This window comes from Podarcis liolepis (genome assembly GCF_965112155.1).
Source record: "Podarcis liolepis genome assembly, chromosome: 3".
Lineage (NCBI taxonomy): Eukaryota > Metazoa > Chordata > Lepidosauria > Squamata > Lacertidae > Podarcis > Podarcis liolepis.
Genome location: NC_139557.1, coordinates 98,162,808 through 98,178,855, shown reverse-complemented (window position 1 = coordinate 98,178,855; position 16,048 = coordinate 98,162,808). Strand labels below are relative to the sequence as shown.

The 16,048-nt window shown below is 44.3% G+C and overlaps 1 protein-coding gene across 3 annotated transcripts in view; it reads left to right on the top strand.

Annotated features, from left to right (window-relative positions):
• Positions 1–16,048, top strand: part of RPS6KC1 (ribosomal protein S6 kinase C1) — a 95,152-nt gene that overhangs the window by 53,827 nt on the left and 25,277 nt on the right. For all 3 annotated transcript variants that reach the window (XM_083494185.1, XM_083494187.1, XM_083494186.1), the window contains 2 exons: positions 11,282–11,329; positions 13,110–13,242. In XM_083494185.1, the coding sequence (XP_083350311.1) occupies positions 11,282–11,329; positions 13,110–13,242 (181 nt within the window). The remainder of the gene's footprint in view (positions 1–11,281; positions 11,330–13,109; positions 13,243–16,048) is intronic.

The window sequence follows — 16,048 nt, the reverse complement described above, 5'->3', positions numbered from 1 at the left end:
ACATTTTGTGGCTGCGTACACAGCATACGTACAAAGTACATGTGTGAATGGGATGCTGGACTAGATGGGCTACATATCCTGATCCGGCACGGCTTTTCTTACGTTCTAGGAAAGACTGCAGTTTTGGTCTTTCAGTATTAGGTGAGACGGAAACATGGAAAAATATATATACGTTCAGTGGAGTTAGTGTGAGAGTCTGGGGAGTTAGTTGGAGGTTTGTGTGTGTGTGTGTGTGTGTGTGTGTGTGTGTGTGTGTGGTGTAGGGCAACAGAGGAGAATAAAAGTGAATTTTAAAAAGGTGTTTCTCCTTGTTCTTTTCAACCCCCCCCAAGTTAAAAACTATGGGGCAGAAAATGATGGTTCCCTACCTCCTTATTTTTAGTATATGTGGGATAAAATACCTCCAGATTCCGTCCAGGGTAATTTCGTTTTGTCTTGAGTAAACATTTATGAACAAGATGTGGCTCTTGTAAGCCTAATTGAGAGACCAAAGAGATGCTGCAATTAAAGTGACTGCCCTGGTTAAGTATAGCCAATTAGGGATCCAAGTCAAACTTGGGTGACATGCTAATGAAATGGGCTGTTTAACTTTTAAAGGCGCACTTCTTCATTCAGCATTTAATCTGCCAGCCTTTTGATGGTTCCTTGTAGTCACTCAGATGAGGTTTATTTCTTTCATTTATTTGAAAATTTTAAATGTGCCCTTTCATAATGTGTGCATTTGATCTGTACTCTAAATTCTGAGTTTAGCACCTCAGTTGAGAGGTGGAAATGCCTGGTTCATATACCAGTTCAGTCACATACTCTCACAGGATAGTGTTACCAGGGACAGAGGATGTATGACCTGCAGGGTGTGTTTGTACCTGTGTCTGTGTGTTTATGTGTTTATGTGTGTTTGTGTAATGGAGAGAGAGAGGGAAATGGGTGTGGCTGTATGCTTTCCCACAGCAAGCATTGTAAGTATCTTTGACTTAGGTAAACAACCCCCTCTCTTTCTTAGGATAAGCATACTTACACGGTTATAAGAATTATTGAGACAACGAATATGAAGCATGAGACCTGCTATAGAAATCACACACACACACAGAGCAAATCAGGAGTCTTCATATATTATATATAAGTCAAGACTCTTGACTTGCATAACATTTTACTTTGAGTGATGGTTACAGATGCCCAACCCTTCGATATCCAAAATATTGAAAATGCCAGATTCCCAAAGCATATGGACTATTTCAGGCATAGGCAAACTCGGCCCTCCAGATGTTTTGGGACTACAACTCCCATCATCCCTAGCTAACAGGAGCCAGTGGTCAGGGATGATGGGAATTGTAGTCCCAAAACATCTGGAGGGCCGAGTTTGCCTATGCCTGAACTAGGCTCATGCACTAGAATTCTTCTGGCAGCTGAGACTGTCCTCTGTTTGCTAGAAATGGAGATGGTTGTTGAGGGGAGGGAGTTGGATATGTTAAGCTGAGAAGGAGGGAGGGAGCAGGTTTCTTTCTGTACAGCCCTCCCAGCCAAGGATGTTTGGATGCTGTTTGGATGCTGGAGCCATTTGCACCCATTGCCAGATCAGGACTTTGCAAGTGGCTCAAATTTCTTAGTATTAATTAATTAAATTTCTATACCACCCTTCATCCGAGGATCACAGGGCAGTTTGCAATATAAAAACACAAAAATACACAACACAGTAACAAGCAAAAACAATATTCCTCACAAAACTGGACTGAATGCTTCTCCAATAACCGTTGTCACTCATATTCCCCTCTACCTCTGGTGTTCCTCTACATCATATTTCATTCTGTTAGCCTATTCAGGCAGGGACTACCAATGTTTCTTCTTGCTACCCTGCAAGGGACCTTGTGCACTGATAATCATGTTCTTATTGTGTCCATGTTCAGAAATATGATCACTGTTGGGAAGGAGTGGGCAACCCACCGCTTGTTGGTTAGAAATAAATACAAGAAATAAAGACACAAGAAATAAATACAAATACCTGATGGATGTCAGTGCGATAAAACGTGTGGCCTTGGGAATAACTAGTAACATCTCCCTTTCCGCTGCGATGTATGATGCATTAAGCTTGCAACACTAGGAGACCTCTCAGTAATGTCTTGCTGCCTGGATTGCAGACCTCTTTGGTCAGAGCGCTTAGATTTGAGTCAATTTAGTTCCATTTCCTCCACTGTCACTAGGTCAGGCTTGTAAGTCAACGTCTTTTTCATTCTCATCTGCTTACATCTACTTATAAGGGTCTGATCTGGTCTGGTGTTCCTTTCTTTGCGTATTTATTAAAGAGCCTAGACGGCAAGAGCAATTTGACCAAGCCGATGATAGCTTTCAGCTGTGTATACTGTATAAATCTGTAAGACGGTGGGATGGTCCAGGAACGACTTAACCTCCTAATCCTTCACCAGGAGGGATGGAGCAGATAGCTGCAAGTCTTGGGGTGCATCCATGTGTGGGGATTCATCCACTGCTGGTGCACAAGCCAGAACTGTTTGCATAGGAGCAGGACGGAGCTTGAGCACTTCAGCGGCAGAGACCTATGAGATGCTGGCAGTCTGTTAGCGGAAGGCAACAGTCACTGCCTTCTAGGCCAGCCTTGCAAATAAGGGAAAAACAGAACCCAAGATCAGCAAATACAGAGCTTGCCAGATGTGCTCAGCCTCTCTTTTGCTCTCACTTGCTGGCAAGCAGAAATCAAGAGGAAGAAAGGGCAGCCAGCAAATGAGGATTTTTTTGCCGCCTGAAGGAGGTTTTTGCAGGTGGTCTAGGGCCAGGAATAGCCAACTGGCAGACCAGAGACTGAACCAGTTTTATTTAGCTCCTTGTGGTCTTACTTTTCTTTAATCAATGCATGGCAGAAAAAAAGGAGAAGATGACAAAAGCGAATTGCAAGGAGAGCAAGGGGGTTTCCCACATTTGTAAGATAAGAACTTCAATCCCCATTTAATATTAAACCTCTCTTTGGATTTGCAATTCAATACCCTGGCAGTCGTGTCTGCGAGGAGGCCAGTTTGTGTGGTGAAAATACACCCCTCTCCATCCCGCATCAGGGGAAAAGTTTCCAGAGATAGAAAAGTTGGTTGCTTTAGGTGTAGGCCGTGCAGCAAACATTACATGTCTTATGGTGTTGCCCAAAGAATCCTGGGAATTATAACTTGGCAAAGATGCTGTTCGTTCTCTGAGTTCTTGGAAAGAGCAAATTCCTGTATGGTGCCCATATGCCCCTTTCCCCTGGGCCTAGCAGCAGCTTCATTGTATGTGGAGCAAATAGATCGGGGTGGTGGCGGCATGGGGGAAAGGGGGTAAATGCTTCCCCTGCAGTGCTGCTTCCCCCTATCAGATCACATTAGTAGCTCGTGTATCTGCTTTGAAGTAAAGAAGGTGACACAGGGGAAATCCAGTCACAGGTTTCTTTGTGGCGTTTGCCCTTCTAGGTGACATCATACTGGGTCATAAGGAAAGGGTTAAATGAGTGTGAAGTGATTGGCTAGTGGGAACCCAAGGGGAGGAGTTAGAGTTAGAGTTAGTGTTGTTAAGGAGTTAGTCGGGTGTTAGAGAAGAGAGAGGGAGGATAAGTCTGTGGGTTGGGATAGTTTGATGTGAGAGAATGAGAGAATCTGTTACGAGGAGTCAGATAGACAGTTGGGATAATTAGTTAGAAGTTATTAGGAAGGTATAGGCCGGTAAGAACCTAAGATTAAGAGACTGACAAGAAACCATCTGAAACCATAAACTTGTTAAGGCTTATAAAATAAACTTGTTTATTTGGTTTAAGGTTAACAACTGCCTGGACCCGAGAGAAACGGGTTGGTGGCAGCGGGGAAGCAATCACAGTGGTGGCACAGGGATTAATAGACCGTCAAACGTCCGTGGACCCTGTGTGATCACCACATTCTCACATAAAACATGTACTCTGACCCTCAGTTTCATACAGCATAGAGCTGTAGAGTTGGATGGGACCACAAGGGTCATCGTAAGTCCAATCCCTGCAGTGCAGGAATCTTTTGCCCAACATTGGACTTGAACTCATGAGCCTAAAATTTAAGAGTCTCACGTTTTACCGACGGAGATACCTTTGTGAAATTTCTTTATTTTATACTCCCTGGGTCTCCATTTGGGATTCTGTTTTACACCAGCCAATGGAAAGTATTGAGGTGCAGACCTAGGACGTTGTCTTACACCGAGTTGGACTATTGGTCCATCTAGTTCAGTACGGTCTACTCTGACTGGCAGCAGCTCTCTGGGTTTTCAGCCCAAACTGGAGAGGCCAGGGATTGAACCTGGGACCTTCTGCATGCAAGACAGATGCTCTACCACCGAGCTACGCCTCTTCCCATAAAGCACTGAATGTCTTACGGGGTTTTGCAAACAAAAACTGATCCAGGGAAGCAGAATTAAGTCCCTGTGGGGTGTTTTACTACCCCCTGATAAACAAATTGTCCCTCTGAATCCATCTATGCAAGTTTCTGTTGAAGGAAAAACCGACTGGAGACAGGCGCATTTTATTCCTGGCTCGTAGTTCATCTAGTTGTGTCCCTTGCGACCTTGGCTGGGAGTTGAATAAGGTGACTTCGCGATTCGCCATATTCCCTTTTTCTGGTGGCTTGCCTGTTGCCCGCCTCTGGGCTTTCGGCTCCCCTCCCTTTCTGCTGACTTCTGCAGCATTCCTTCTGTCTCTTATCTTGGCGCTTTGATGCATATGTTCTGAAGGTGGCCACCGTGACTTGGGGTGGCAGCAGATGGTAAACCTTCAGGCTGCCACCAGCTAGGCTGGTGTTAAGTTGGAAACTTTGCTTTTGATGAAGAGTCAGCAGTGCATATGAAAGAGCTCTTGCTGCAGAAGTATCTTTTAATTAAAAAAAATTAGCATACCGAAACAGTTGCTAATTTCTGTGTGTTTAAAGGTTTTTTTATTTTTTAAAAAATCAACTCTTTTCTTTAGGCTAAATTGTGGTTATTTTCCAGCTTAAAAACAAATAAACAACCCTCCAGTTTTTGTTTTTTAAAAATGCATTTGTTTATTTTCACAAAACTTGTCTTCCCTTCTCCTTTTTTTGGTAAACAAAACTGTTCGATCCCAATTATTTTATTTTATAGTGACGGGGTGGAATGGGGAGTAATTTAGATTTTGCCAGCCTAAGTCTTCATGTGGAGCCAAGGCTGCAATGCTGTGCAATCCTGGGACTGAACCCCATTTATTTCAGTGGAAATGTTTTTAAAGCATCCATATGGGCTGCAGGTTCCTTGATTTCCAGTTAAGTGCCGTAAATTTCCATCTATAAGACGCCCCCATGTATAAGCCCCCCCCCATTTTTGGGGACTCAGTTTTAAGAAAATGAGGGGAGACGGCCCAAAGCTGTTGAGCTTCTTTCCCCATGCAGCTACGGGCAGGAAACACTCCCTAGATTGTTTCCCGCACGCAGCAGCATCGAGGGAAGTTGCGCTCCCGTCAGCTAGCTGGCTGGTGGCGTGAAGTTCCCCCCCCCCCACTACCCGTGTAATGGACAACCCCAGTTTTTGACACATTTTTTTAGTCAAAAAACCTCGTCTAATAAAAGGGAAAAATACGGTACACCTTTGCACAGTTACAAAGTTACAATAACAGTATTTGTGTCAATCCTCAACTTTGGGGACGTAAAAATAAAATGTGATTATTTCTTTATTTCTTGTTTTGCAGCCCTGCCCTCTTCCGAAATTACCGTGTTACTGTCTTAGATATCGTTAATGTTCCCTTGCTGCTCCACTTACAATAATTTGTCCTAATTTTACATGCAATTTTTAGAGCTTTATACTGCTGACTTGGAGACTGAAACTACTGTCAAAGCACAAAGAGGCCTTTGAAGGCATTGACTTGGTTTTTCCTCTTACTGTTTCAATGTGATCTGTATATTTGTCTTTAAAGCATTAGTAAAGGTTTTGTAGTCAGCTGGGGTTTTTTAATAAAAAAAACCTCACTAAGTTGTCGGAGAGGCAGTTGTGCAGTTTGGTCATTTTAGGCTCAGTGCTTAATGGTCTTAATGGGGACACCCACCCACACCCACACCCTGTTTAGATGGTAAAGTGGATCAAATTGTTCGCTTCTAAATGCGGAACGCCGGCTCCGCTGTGTTTTCTGGCCCTTCTGCCCCACATAGCTGTGTGGGACCCTGGAATCCTGCCCCAAAGTCCTACTGTGATGGGCGCCATTATGGAGAGGTGCCATTTTGGCTGCAGAGCAGTTGAAAGCAAACCAGAGAGAACCAGAGGCCCCTGTCCAAATACAGCCGCTTTGGGGATCATAGCCTAGTCTTTTCTTTCTGCTTTGCACATCTAGACTAGAGCAAAGGGACTATAAGAAGGTGCCTTATACAGTCGTACCTCGGAAGTGGAGTGGAATCCGTTCTGGAAGTCTGTTCGACTTCCAAAACGTTCAGAAACCAAGGCGCGGCTTCCGATTGGCTGCAGGAAGCTCCAGCAGCCAATCGGAAGCTGCGGAACCCACATTGAATGTTTGGGTTCCAAATAAAGTTTGCAAACCAGAACACTCACTTCCAGGGTTGCGGCATTTGGGAGGCAAAACATTCGACTTGCAAGGCGTGCAACTTCCGAATACGACTGTACTGAGTCAGACCATGGGTCCACCTAGCTCAGTATTGTCTACACTGACTGGCAGAGTCTCTCCAGAGTTTCAGGCAAGGGTTTATTCAAGCCCTACCTGGGGATGCTGCAGATTGAACCTAGAACCTTCTTTATCCAAAACAGATTCTTTACCACTAAGCTATGGTGAGGAAGGCTGGCATCCTTAGTGGCAGAACTTGCTAGCAGACTCCTTTGAGGGCTGACAGTGGGGTTGAGATGCTGCTTCACTCTGTCCTAGTACAAGTAGTAGCTAATCAGGGGTTTAAAGTATGAGGTGATTGTGTTGGTTTAGAGTTCAGAAAGCTTTTTTTTTTTAATCAGGGCTCGTTTTCAGATGTCACGTTCACTGAAGCAAGATGAGCGCCACACTCCACAGTTAAGTTTGACTGGACCATCCAGGGGTCCTTTACCTTTTTTACCTTTACAGGTACAGCCAGGCAATGTATCACACTGATGGAGTCTCTTAACTCAATAAAAACTGCATGGGCATTTAATTTTTTAGCTGAGAACCGTATCACCAAATCTTGGGAAGTACAAAATCAGAAGGATAATTATATTCTGATCTTCACAATTCATCCAGCAGGGCATGTCAGTTCACATCGGAATTCACAGAAATCATATTCCTCAAGCCTCCCTGGTCAAAACATCTTAATTTTGTCAGGTGAAGATTTAGATGGCAATCCTAAAGACATAAAAACAAGGGAAAGCCCTATTAAACACAAATGACTGACTTCTGGGTAAACCTGCCTAGAATTTCACTGGTGGGCAAACAGTTGAGATAATGGTGGCTTCTTGGGCATGTGGCCATTTGGCAAGTCATGAATGCTGACAAAATGGTGGTTCACCGCCCATGGAAACGTATGAAATCTGACGTGAGCCAGGAGGTAGTATGCTGCGATCTTACCACATGTATTAGTGATACATATATCAGAGCCTTCATAAAAATAGACGATATTTCTGTGGCTATACCAATGCATCTGCTTCTACGCTATTTACTAAAAAAGGAAAGAGATGTGGGTGCCGATCAGAAGGTTGGAGGTTTGAATTCATGTGACAGGGTGAGCTCCCGTTGCTCTGTCCCAGCTCCTGCCAACCTAGCAGTTCGAAAGCATATCAGTGCAAGTAGAAAAATAGGTACCACTGTGGCGGGATGGTAAAGGACGTTTCCGTGCACTCTGGTTTCCGTCACGATGTTCTCATGTGCCAGAAGCAGTTTAATCATGCTGGCCACATGACCAGGAAAGCTGTCTGCGGACAAACGCTGGCTCCCTTGGTCTGAAGCAAGATGCCGCACCCCACGGACACCTTTGACTGGACTTAACCTTCCAAGGGTAATTTACCTTTACCTTTACTTTAAAAAAAAGGTTGCTAAAAGGAACAGTTCTCTGTTAAAACAAAATGGAAGTGTGTATTGTTAGGATTGGCTTTCCTCTTCTTACCTCGCTGGTGAATTTTGAGCGTAGAATTTTCACAGTTGCAAGAAAATTGGTGCCTGCTTCCATCAAGGCCTGACGTGAAAAACAGGAGGAGATCGAAGATTGGTGAGCAGTGCTTGACAAAGTGGTTGGCCATTGTTTCCAGCTTTGAGTTGGCAAAGCTCAGCAAAAATGGCGCTTCTGCAGTGGACAGGAATAGGATGTGAGTGAGCTGTGCTCAAGGTCATTTGTGGAGATTCTGGGGAAGAGTTGATGTGGCTTGTGGTCAACATGTGACCTACTCCTGCTTAGACAATTAAGAGCCACCCCACATACTAGTTGGGAGGTACAGGAAGAATTAAAGGGAGCATTCTTTTAATGGTATTTGTCCCAATAATGATATGCTATCAAAGATAATTATTTCATGACGGCTTGGTTACAGCAGTTGTTTTATCCTGAAATGAAAGTCTGTGTTGGGCGCTTTTGATTGGGAAGACGATCATATCAAATTAGTCCAAATTAGATTTTTGTCTTTATAAAGGTGAGCAAAGCCATGAGCAGTGTTATTAAATTGGTATGTTCTAGCCTACAAATGATCCAGCCCTCTTGTGGGTTAAAGAAGCTATTATTCTGTCCTTTATGCTGACGGCTTCACTACCGATTAGCCTTGTGTTGGTATTCCCCCCCCCCCAAATAAATGCTTGGCTCCTTATGATCTTTGTGTATGCAATGATAATATTAATACAGTCGTAGGCCCATTCATTAAGAAATGACTCTAAAATGAGGTTGCTTCATTTAAAATTGGAGAGCTGCAGATGTTGTGTGCAGACGTTTCTTTTTCGGAATTAGCCGTATGGCTTATAATTTCCAAGTGGCTAAAGCTCTTGTTAGCAAGAGTGCTGGGGTGTTAAGAATGGCCCTATAAATAACTTTAAGAAGGGAAGTTGAAGGTGCTTCTTTTTAAAGACTATTGTTAACTAAACATTATTGCCAAGCAGATGGAAAGCATTCACCAGCCTGATGTTTTTACTCTAATTATATTATCTCCAGTCCTGTACGGCTCAGTTGAAGAGGTGTATCCAGGGGCCAATTTATAATCATTTAACCAACACCTGTTTGGGAAAAATTGACAGTCAAAGGGCACATTTAAAAAAAAAATCACATATGTTCTTGTATTTACTGCCTCAATGTGAATGTTAGCTAGCTGAAAACAAACTTGGTTGAAAAGACAAAGTCCCTGGGAAAATTGATGTATCACTTTCTAAGCATTTTTATCTATTTTAATTTGGCATGTCTTTTCCACCCTTGCCTTGTGGCTAAACAGGGAGACCACAGCTCAATTTTCCTGCTATGATTTATCCTATCAGTTCCTAGTCTGCTTTTAAATAGCCCTGATTTACAATCTTATAAAATCTTGATGGGAAACTCACCAACCTAGGGACGTAGAATCAGCACTTGTGTGTATGTGTAAGCTAGAAGTGAATTCATTTATCTGGCAGGGGGTTGGACTCGATGGCCCTTGTGGTCTCTTCCAACTCTATGATTCTATGATTCTATGAGTGCTGTGCTTCATGTAGCCAAAATGGCACTACACGCCTGCAAGGAAAAGTATCATCCTGCTTGGGAACGGACCCTAGGGTTTTCTGAAGTACAAATAATATTTCCAGGGAGTGGGGAGACTGCGGGGAGGGAGAACACCTCAAAAACATCATGGCAAGGACTGAGCCTGTTCAATGGGCAAAGAGTGATAACTGTCTGTTGGCAGAGGCGGGGGCCGTGGAAAATGGGTGGAAGAGGGAATAGAGTGACTATTCTGGGCACGAACCATGAATATGCCACACCATTTTGTTACTGATCTCCATGAAGCTAGAATTATTACCTAGCGTTTTGGAACTTTTATTGAATGTTGCTTTTATTGCATGTTGTTAGAAGTCTTCATTGTATTAACTGGGATAAATAATAGAATCATAGATAATTTACAATACACAAATAAACAAAGTATATACTAGGGTTGCCATATTTCAGAAAGTGAAAATCCAGATGCAGAAGTTGTTGAGCTCCCCCCCCCCCAATAAATAAAATAAAATGGAAGTTTTTACCTATTTTTTTTTAGGAAAGTTGCTAAAAAAATCAACATTGCCAATATGGGCTGCCATATGCCCGGGTTTTCCTGGATATTTTAGCCGCTTCCCGATAATTCCAGCCAGACACCATTTTCAGCGGATGAATCTTGGCTATGACTGGGAAGGTCGGACGTATGGCAGCCCTACTATATATGAGATCTTTAAATGTCCACAATACGCATATGGATCATGCTCTGAATGACTTTCCTGCTTGGCAGGGGGTTGGACTCGATGGCCCTTGTGGTCTCTTCCAACTCTATGATTCTATGATTCTATGAGTTCTGCAACAGAAGCTCTTTAGCTTTGGGGAAAATCTTGGTATGAGGATCAAACAAGATTCTAGAAGTTCTGACCACTTGCAGGTTTCTGCGTTCAGAGTATCTGGATAATTGCCACTGGATAAGGACCGGAGCTAACCATGGGCATCCCTGTAGCAAGTTTACACTTCGGATATTCAGTAAATACAAGCCCAAATTAGGTGTCATCACCCAACCATTTATGACTATGAGATAAACCAGGACATTAGCGTTGACAAAGGTAATGCTAACACATTGGGCGAGGGTGGTGTAGCTGTGGCTGTGTTCATCATATTTGAGAAGAAAGTGGACTTCTCTCGATTTTGTTCTAAGCTGATGCAATCATATTCTGCAAAGGGTCTGATTTGCACAACAGATAAGACTCCTATTAAAAGTTGCTTCTTCCTCTGTAGCTCATACATTGTTCTCCTGCTGTGGTAAACTGGTTCTCTGTAATGCCCCTCTCAAAACAAAGCAGCAAAGTCAGTGGTCCCTGGGTGGGAACATACACATTATTAAAATAGCAAATAGCAAACACTCTAAAATCAAGTGGGAGTTAGGGAGTTGTGTACTGGTGTGTAAAAGCTGATACACCGTACTATCATGTTGCATTCCTGAATGACCCCGTGTCTTGTTAAGCCTTTGCAGCATTACTGTTTTTCTAAAAATGCAATGAGTTGTTGCCTATATTCAAGGGTTTTTGTAGAGTTCCTTTGCGGGGGTCTTGTACTCTCTGATATACAGAGAGGAGGCCATAAGAGCTGTTCCGTGAAAGCTCATACAAATTGCCTGCATTTTTGTAATTGCTGGTTTCATTTAGGTTTTGCTGGTAATGGATACTAGGACACAGCAGACATTTATACTGAAGGTAAGTCATTATTTTTTCCTATATCACTTGGTGCGCTGATGTTTGTCTCCTCGCCTGCCCACAGATTCAGTCAACAAAATCAAGACCCCAAAGAGCCACAGGCACTAATTGATAAAGCCTTGAACAACTTAGGTCCAGGGTACCTTAGGGACCCACCTGAACCCTTATATCCCAGCTTGATCACTGAGATCATCTGTCAGAGTATTGCTGGTTGTCTCCTGAGTTGGTGAGGCTCAGTTGGCATCAACACAAAATAGAGCCTCTTGCTTGTCTGCATGGAGGATAGAGATGTTTGTGTGTAGAAACAAGCCTTAAGGACCACCTCTCTCCATATGAACCTGCCCGGGCCCTGAGATCACCTTCTGAGGGCCTTCTTCGCATGCCTCCTCCAGGAGAGCTCCGGAAGGTGGCACCCCGAGAATGGGCTTTTTCTGCAGCGGCTCCCTGTTTGTGGAACGCTCTCCCCATGGAAGTTCGGCTGGCGCCTTCATTGTACCCCTCTAAGTGCCTGGCAAAAATGTTCCTCTTCAACCGTGTCTTTGGCTGATTGAGCATCCAGTACCCCTTTAAATGTGTTGTGGAAGGGGAGATGTATGTCTTTGTTCTTATTTTTATTATGTATTTTTTATATTGTAGCTTTATGTAGTGAATTGCCCTGATATATACTGGTATAGGGAGGTATACAAATTTAATAAGTAATAATGATAATACTGAACAAAGGCAAATGTTACATTCCTACCTCTGATGACTTTTGCTTCTGGCCTTGCCAACCACTGGTGTGTGGCCCCCAGAAGCGGTTATGAGCCCCCCTGGTTTACATCCTGTTTGTGGAGTTTAGCATACAAGGGGAAATCGCATGACACCGTCAGGCTGAAAAAAGTCCCCCACTTTCCACTTTCAGGATATCTGCCTCCCCTGAACCATCCATGATGCCTTTTATTATTGTGCCCGAGAATATGATAGGAAAAGGTGTTCTGTGAGGTCTTTGTCAGCTAAGGATGGCAATGCAACACCTCCTCCTCCTCCTCCTGTCTCCTCTTAGCAAGTTTGTAAAACAAAATGCGCAATGTGAAGCCATCAAATGGATGCTTATGACCTTTGTGTAGCCTTTGCCCATCTGGTGCCCTCCAGATTTTTAGGACCACAACTCCACCAGGCTGGCAAAACCTGCTTTAGTTTCCTGAAACACATTTTATCTGTATGTTTACCAGTAGCAAGGCTCCCCTCATCACGCTTCCCTTTGCCCGTGCCACCTTTTGAAGTAATAACCTCTTTGGGAAACAAACCGTGTCACGCCATCAAGCTGAGGGAAAGACAGAGCGGTGTGTGCTTGCTCCTAACCCATTAAAAGTGGGTCGGAGTGTGTGTGTGTGTAGGGGGGGAAGGCTTGCCTATGAAACGTGGGTGGATGTAAAAATTTGCACCTTACTCTCCAACTTAAAGCACGGCACCCACCCACCCTCCAAAATAGATTTTTTTTTAAAAGGTCACGGGGAAATAACAGAGTGTCATCCTGATGACTTGGTTTGCGAGAGATTCTAATGAAAACATTGACCCATGTAATTGATTTTAATGGGAGCTTTGTGCCATCTTCTGTTCTCTGGACCTGCGCCAGATGCCATCAGCAGGGCCTCGGGGGACCGAGGGCCATAGAGCAGCAGATGAGTGGCTTCTCTGAAGCCTGGAGTAACTCGGATAGATTAGTTTGGTTGATAAACACCGAGCACAGCATGCTGCAAAGGCAACTGAGGGTACAACTGACCTTTTTGTTCTCTGTCAGGGTCTAAGGAAAAGTAGCGAGTACAGCAGGAAGAGAAAGACCATCATCCCCCGCTGTGTGCCCAACATGGTGGCCCTGCACAAGTACATCATCTCGGAGGAGTCGGTCTTCCTTGTACTGCGCCATGCGGAAGGTGGGTCTGCTGCTTCAGATCTCTTGCAGGAGGGATCGGGGAGGGGAGGAGGAGGAGGAGAACGATGCTGGCTTTTCAGTCAGCAGCATCCCGGAGTTAGAGGGCTGCCTTTCAAGCCAGAGGTTTCGGAGGCACGGCTGCAAAGCACATAAATGCCACACGCCTCTTTCCGAATTGCTTGCTATGTGCAATTCCCACTTTTTGCATTTTTGCGCTTGTCTTGGAAGTTTTCCCCAACCCTCATGAAGCACCAAAACACAGGAGGGCAACAGCTCTCAGTTTAAGAGGACCCCAATACCAGTTAAAAGTTTGGGGGAGGGATGTGGGGAAGCCTTTTTCGGCACTAAACCTCAGCCAACCTGAGCATTTTACTGCCATGCTAACTCATGGCTTGTTTTAGTGCGTATGAATCTCCTATGCAAGTCCTGCACCTGGGATTTGTAGTGTGGTTTTTTTTTTTTATGTTTCTGGAGCAATGTGGTGCACTTACCATGTTTTGACCCATATTGAGCGGCAGCAAATCCCTGTCCTGTCCCAGAAATTTTTATTGAGTTTGTGATATATACATTACTTTGAGGCAGTTTCTTAATGACAGCAGAAGCCTTTTGGCTTTCCAATATGTTGCTCGTTGCTGCATTTCGAAAGTGGCAGTGCTCAAAACCCCCAGCCCAGCTGTGAGTGTGCAAGGCGATGGCGTGTGCAAGGTGGCTGCTTAATCAGCCTTCAAAATGAAATGTGTTGTGCAAAGCAGTGATGATACTCTCAGATAGGTTGTAGCCCAGCTACATCTGGGCAGCCACATGTTCCCTGCTCCTGCCATTAGACTCTAAGGAGAGTACTCCTGGCTCAGATCCAAAGTTCCATCTGGTCCAGCACCCCATTTCCAACTGTAGCCATCCAGATACCTCTAGAAATCCCAAAAGCAGGCTCCGAAGGCAACACCTGACCTCTGCCCCCGATGTCTGATTCTTAGCAGGTAGGCGACCTCTGAACATGGCTCTGTTTTAAAGCAGCCTGGTAAATAAACCTGCAGAACTCCCCAGCTGGCAAAAATAGCGAACTTCCTCAATACATAGTTGCTGCTGATGAAGTGAAGGGCAAGCTGGTCCCCTCCACCCTGAACCTCCTCATTCCATGGACAGAAACTGACCATAGTCAGAGTTGAAACTCACTTCAGCAATGCTGATGGGGCAGCGTCCACCTCACCAGAGAGCAGCAGACTAGGTCAGCGGGCACAGGGCAGGCTGTGTGGCACACACAGCTCTTGTCTCACTCTCGCACTCCCGGCACCTGACATTTGAGGCAGTCGCCTCACTCTGCCTAATGGTTAGGGACGGCCCTGCTTACCTGCTGAAGGCTTGCAGAGGCAGGACAAAGAACTCTGTTCGCCTTACAGCTGTCTGCTGCATTTCTGTGCTGGATGTTGGGGTTGAGGGCTTCCTTCTTTGGGCAACCCACTTGGTTTCCTTGCTGGATGCAGACAAGAGACAGAGCACTCTGCCTTCCCTTCACTAGCCCATGGTAGTTCCCTGAACTCGCCTGCATACAAGTCCATATTGCCCTTGCCTACCAGGCTAGTGCTTAAATGCATGGCTGTCCCTAACATGGGAGAAGTTAAACCCCTTGTAATCTTCGGCAAATGAGCCGGTTTCTGTTCTGTGGTTAATATGCCTAGCATCCATATGAGAATAATCACTGCTGCTTTTAATTTTTATTTATTTTAATTTTATTTTTTAAAGCAAGCTTTTTGTTGAGTTTCCACAGTCAACACAGCAACTGATCTGGTTTTCTAAAAGGAAAAATAGCCAATGGCATCACATAGGAGTTGAAAGCGGCACAGCAGAGTGGTGGCTTCCATGTCTTTAGGAAATTTGCTGGTATGTTCAGGGAACAGGTGGCAAAGAATAATTACTTATTAACTCCCCCCACCCACCTGAATAACACAGGGATTTAAATATTTCTTACATTTAATTAGCCCTTTTGTTCAGAATGGAATGGAGCCTTAAAAATTTACATTGCTGCTAATAACTCTATACAGCAATCCTTCAGTTTGCGTGGGGTTACGTTCCGGGGATTGCCCCTAAAGCCAAAATCTCATGTAATGGTGGGTGGGATTGCCAAAGTTTGTTTCCTCTTGCCCCCCCCCCTTTTCACTTTTACTTAATTCCGGAATATATCCATCCAGTCATGTTTTAGAAATCCTGAGCTGCATTCTGGAAACCAGACTCCAAGCAACAGAAAGCAGCAGTGACAATGTTTTCCTTATAGTCGTATCCAGACATCATAGATCAATCTAGTAGAACCTTATCTCTTCTCTCTTCCTCCCCCCCACTGTCTCTCCCGCAACATCTTGGTCACGATGTATTAAATGTCTTGTTAAAGACGAGGACATCCATAAAGTGTCTGTTAGCTATGTCACAAAGCACTTGGCTAGATGTAATGTGATGGAAAGCCAATCTGAGGCTTCACTACTACTTAGCGGTGTCAGTGCCAGAAATTGTTGAAACAGATGCTTGTTTATGCTTAAAAAGAGTTGACACTTCCCAACAGCCACTTAGACGCTGATATCCGTCAAAGACCTCCCCACCCCTGGCCCCCCAGACTCCTTTAAAACAGTCTGGGGGGCAAGGGGTGCGAAGGGCTTTGACGGATATCGGAGTTTAAGTGGCTGTTAGAAAGTGTCAACTCTTTTTAAGCATAAACAAGCTGGAGTTCATATCCATCTGGAAAGCACTCAAGAAACTTCAAAATGAAGATGTTTGCTGTTAGCAGACGCTGATATTGTAGCAGGACAATACTATAGTAG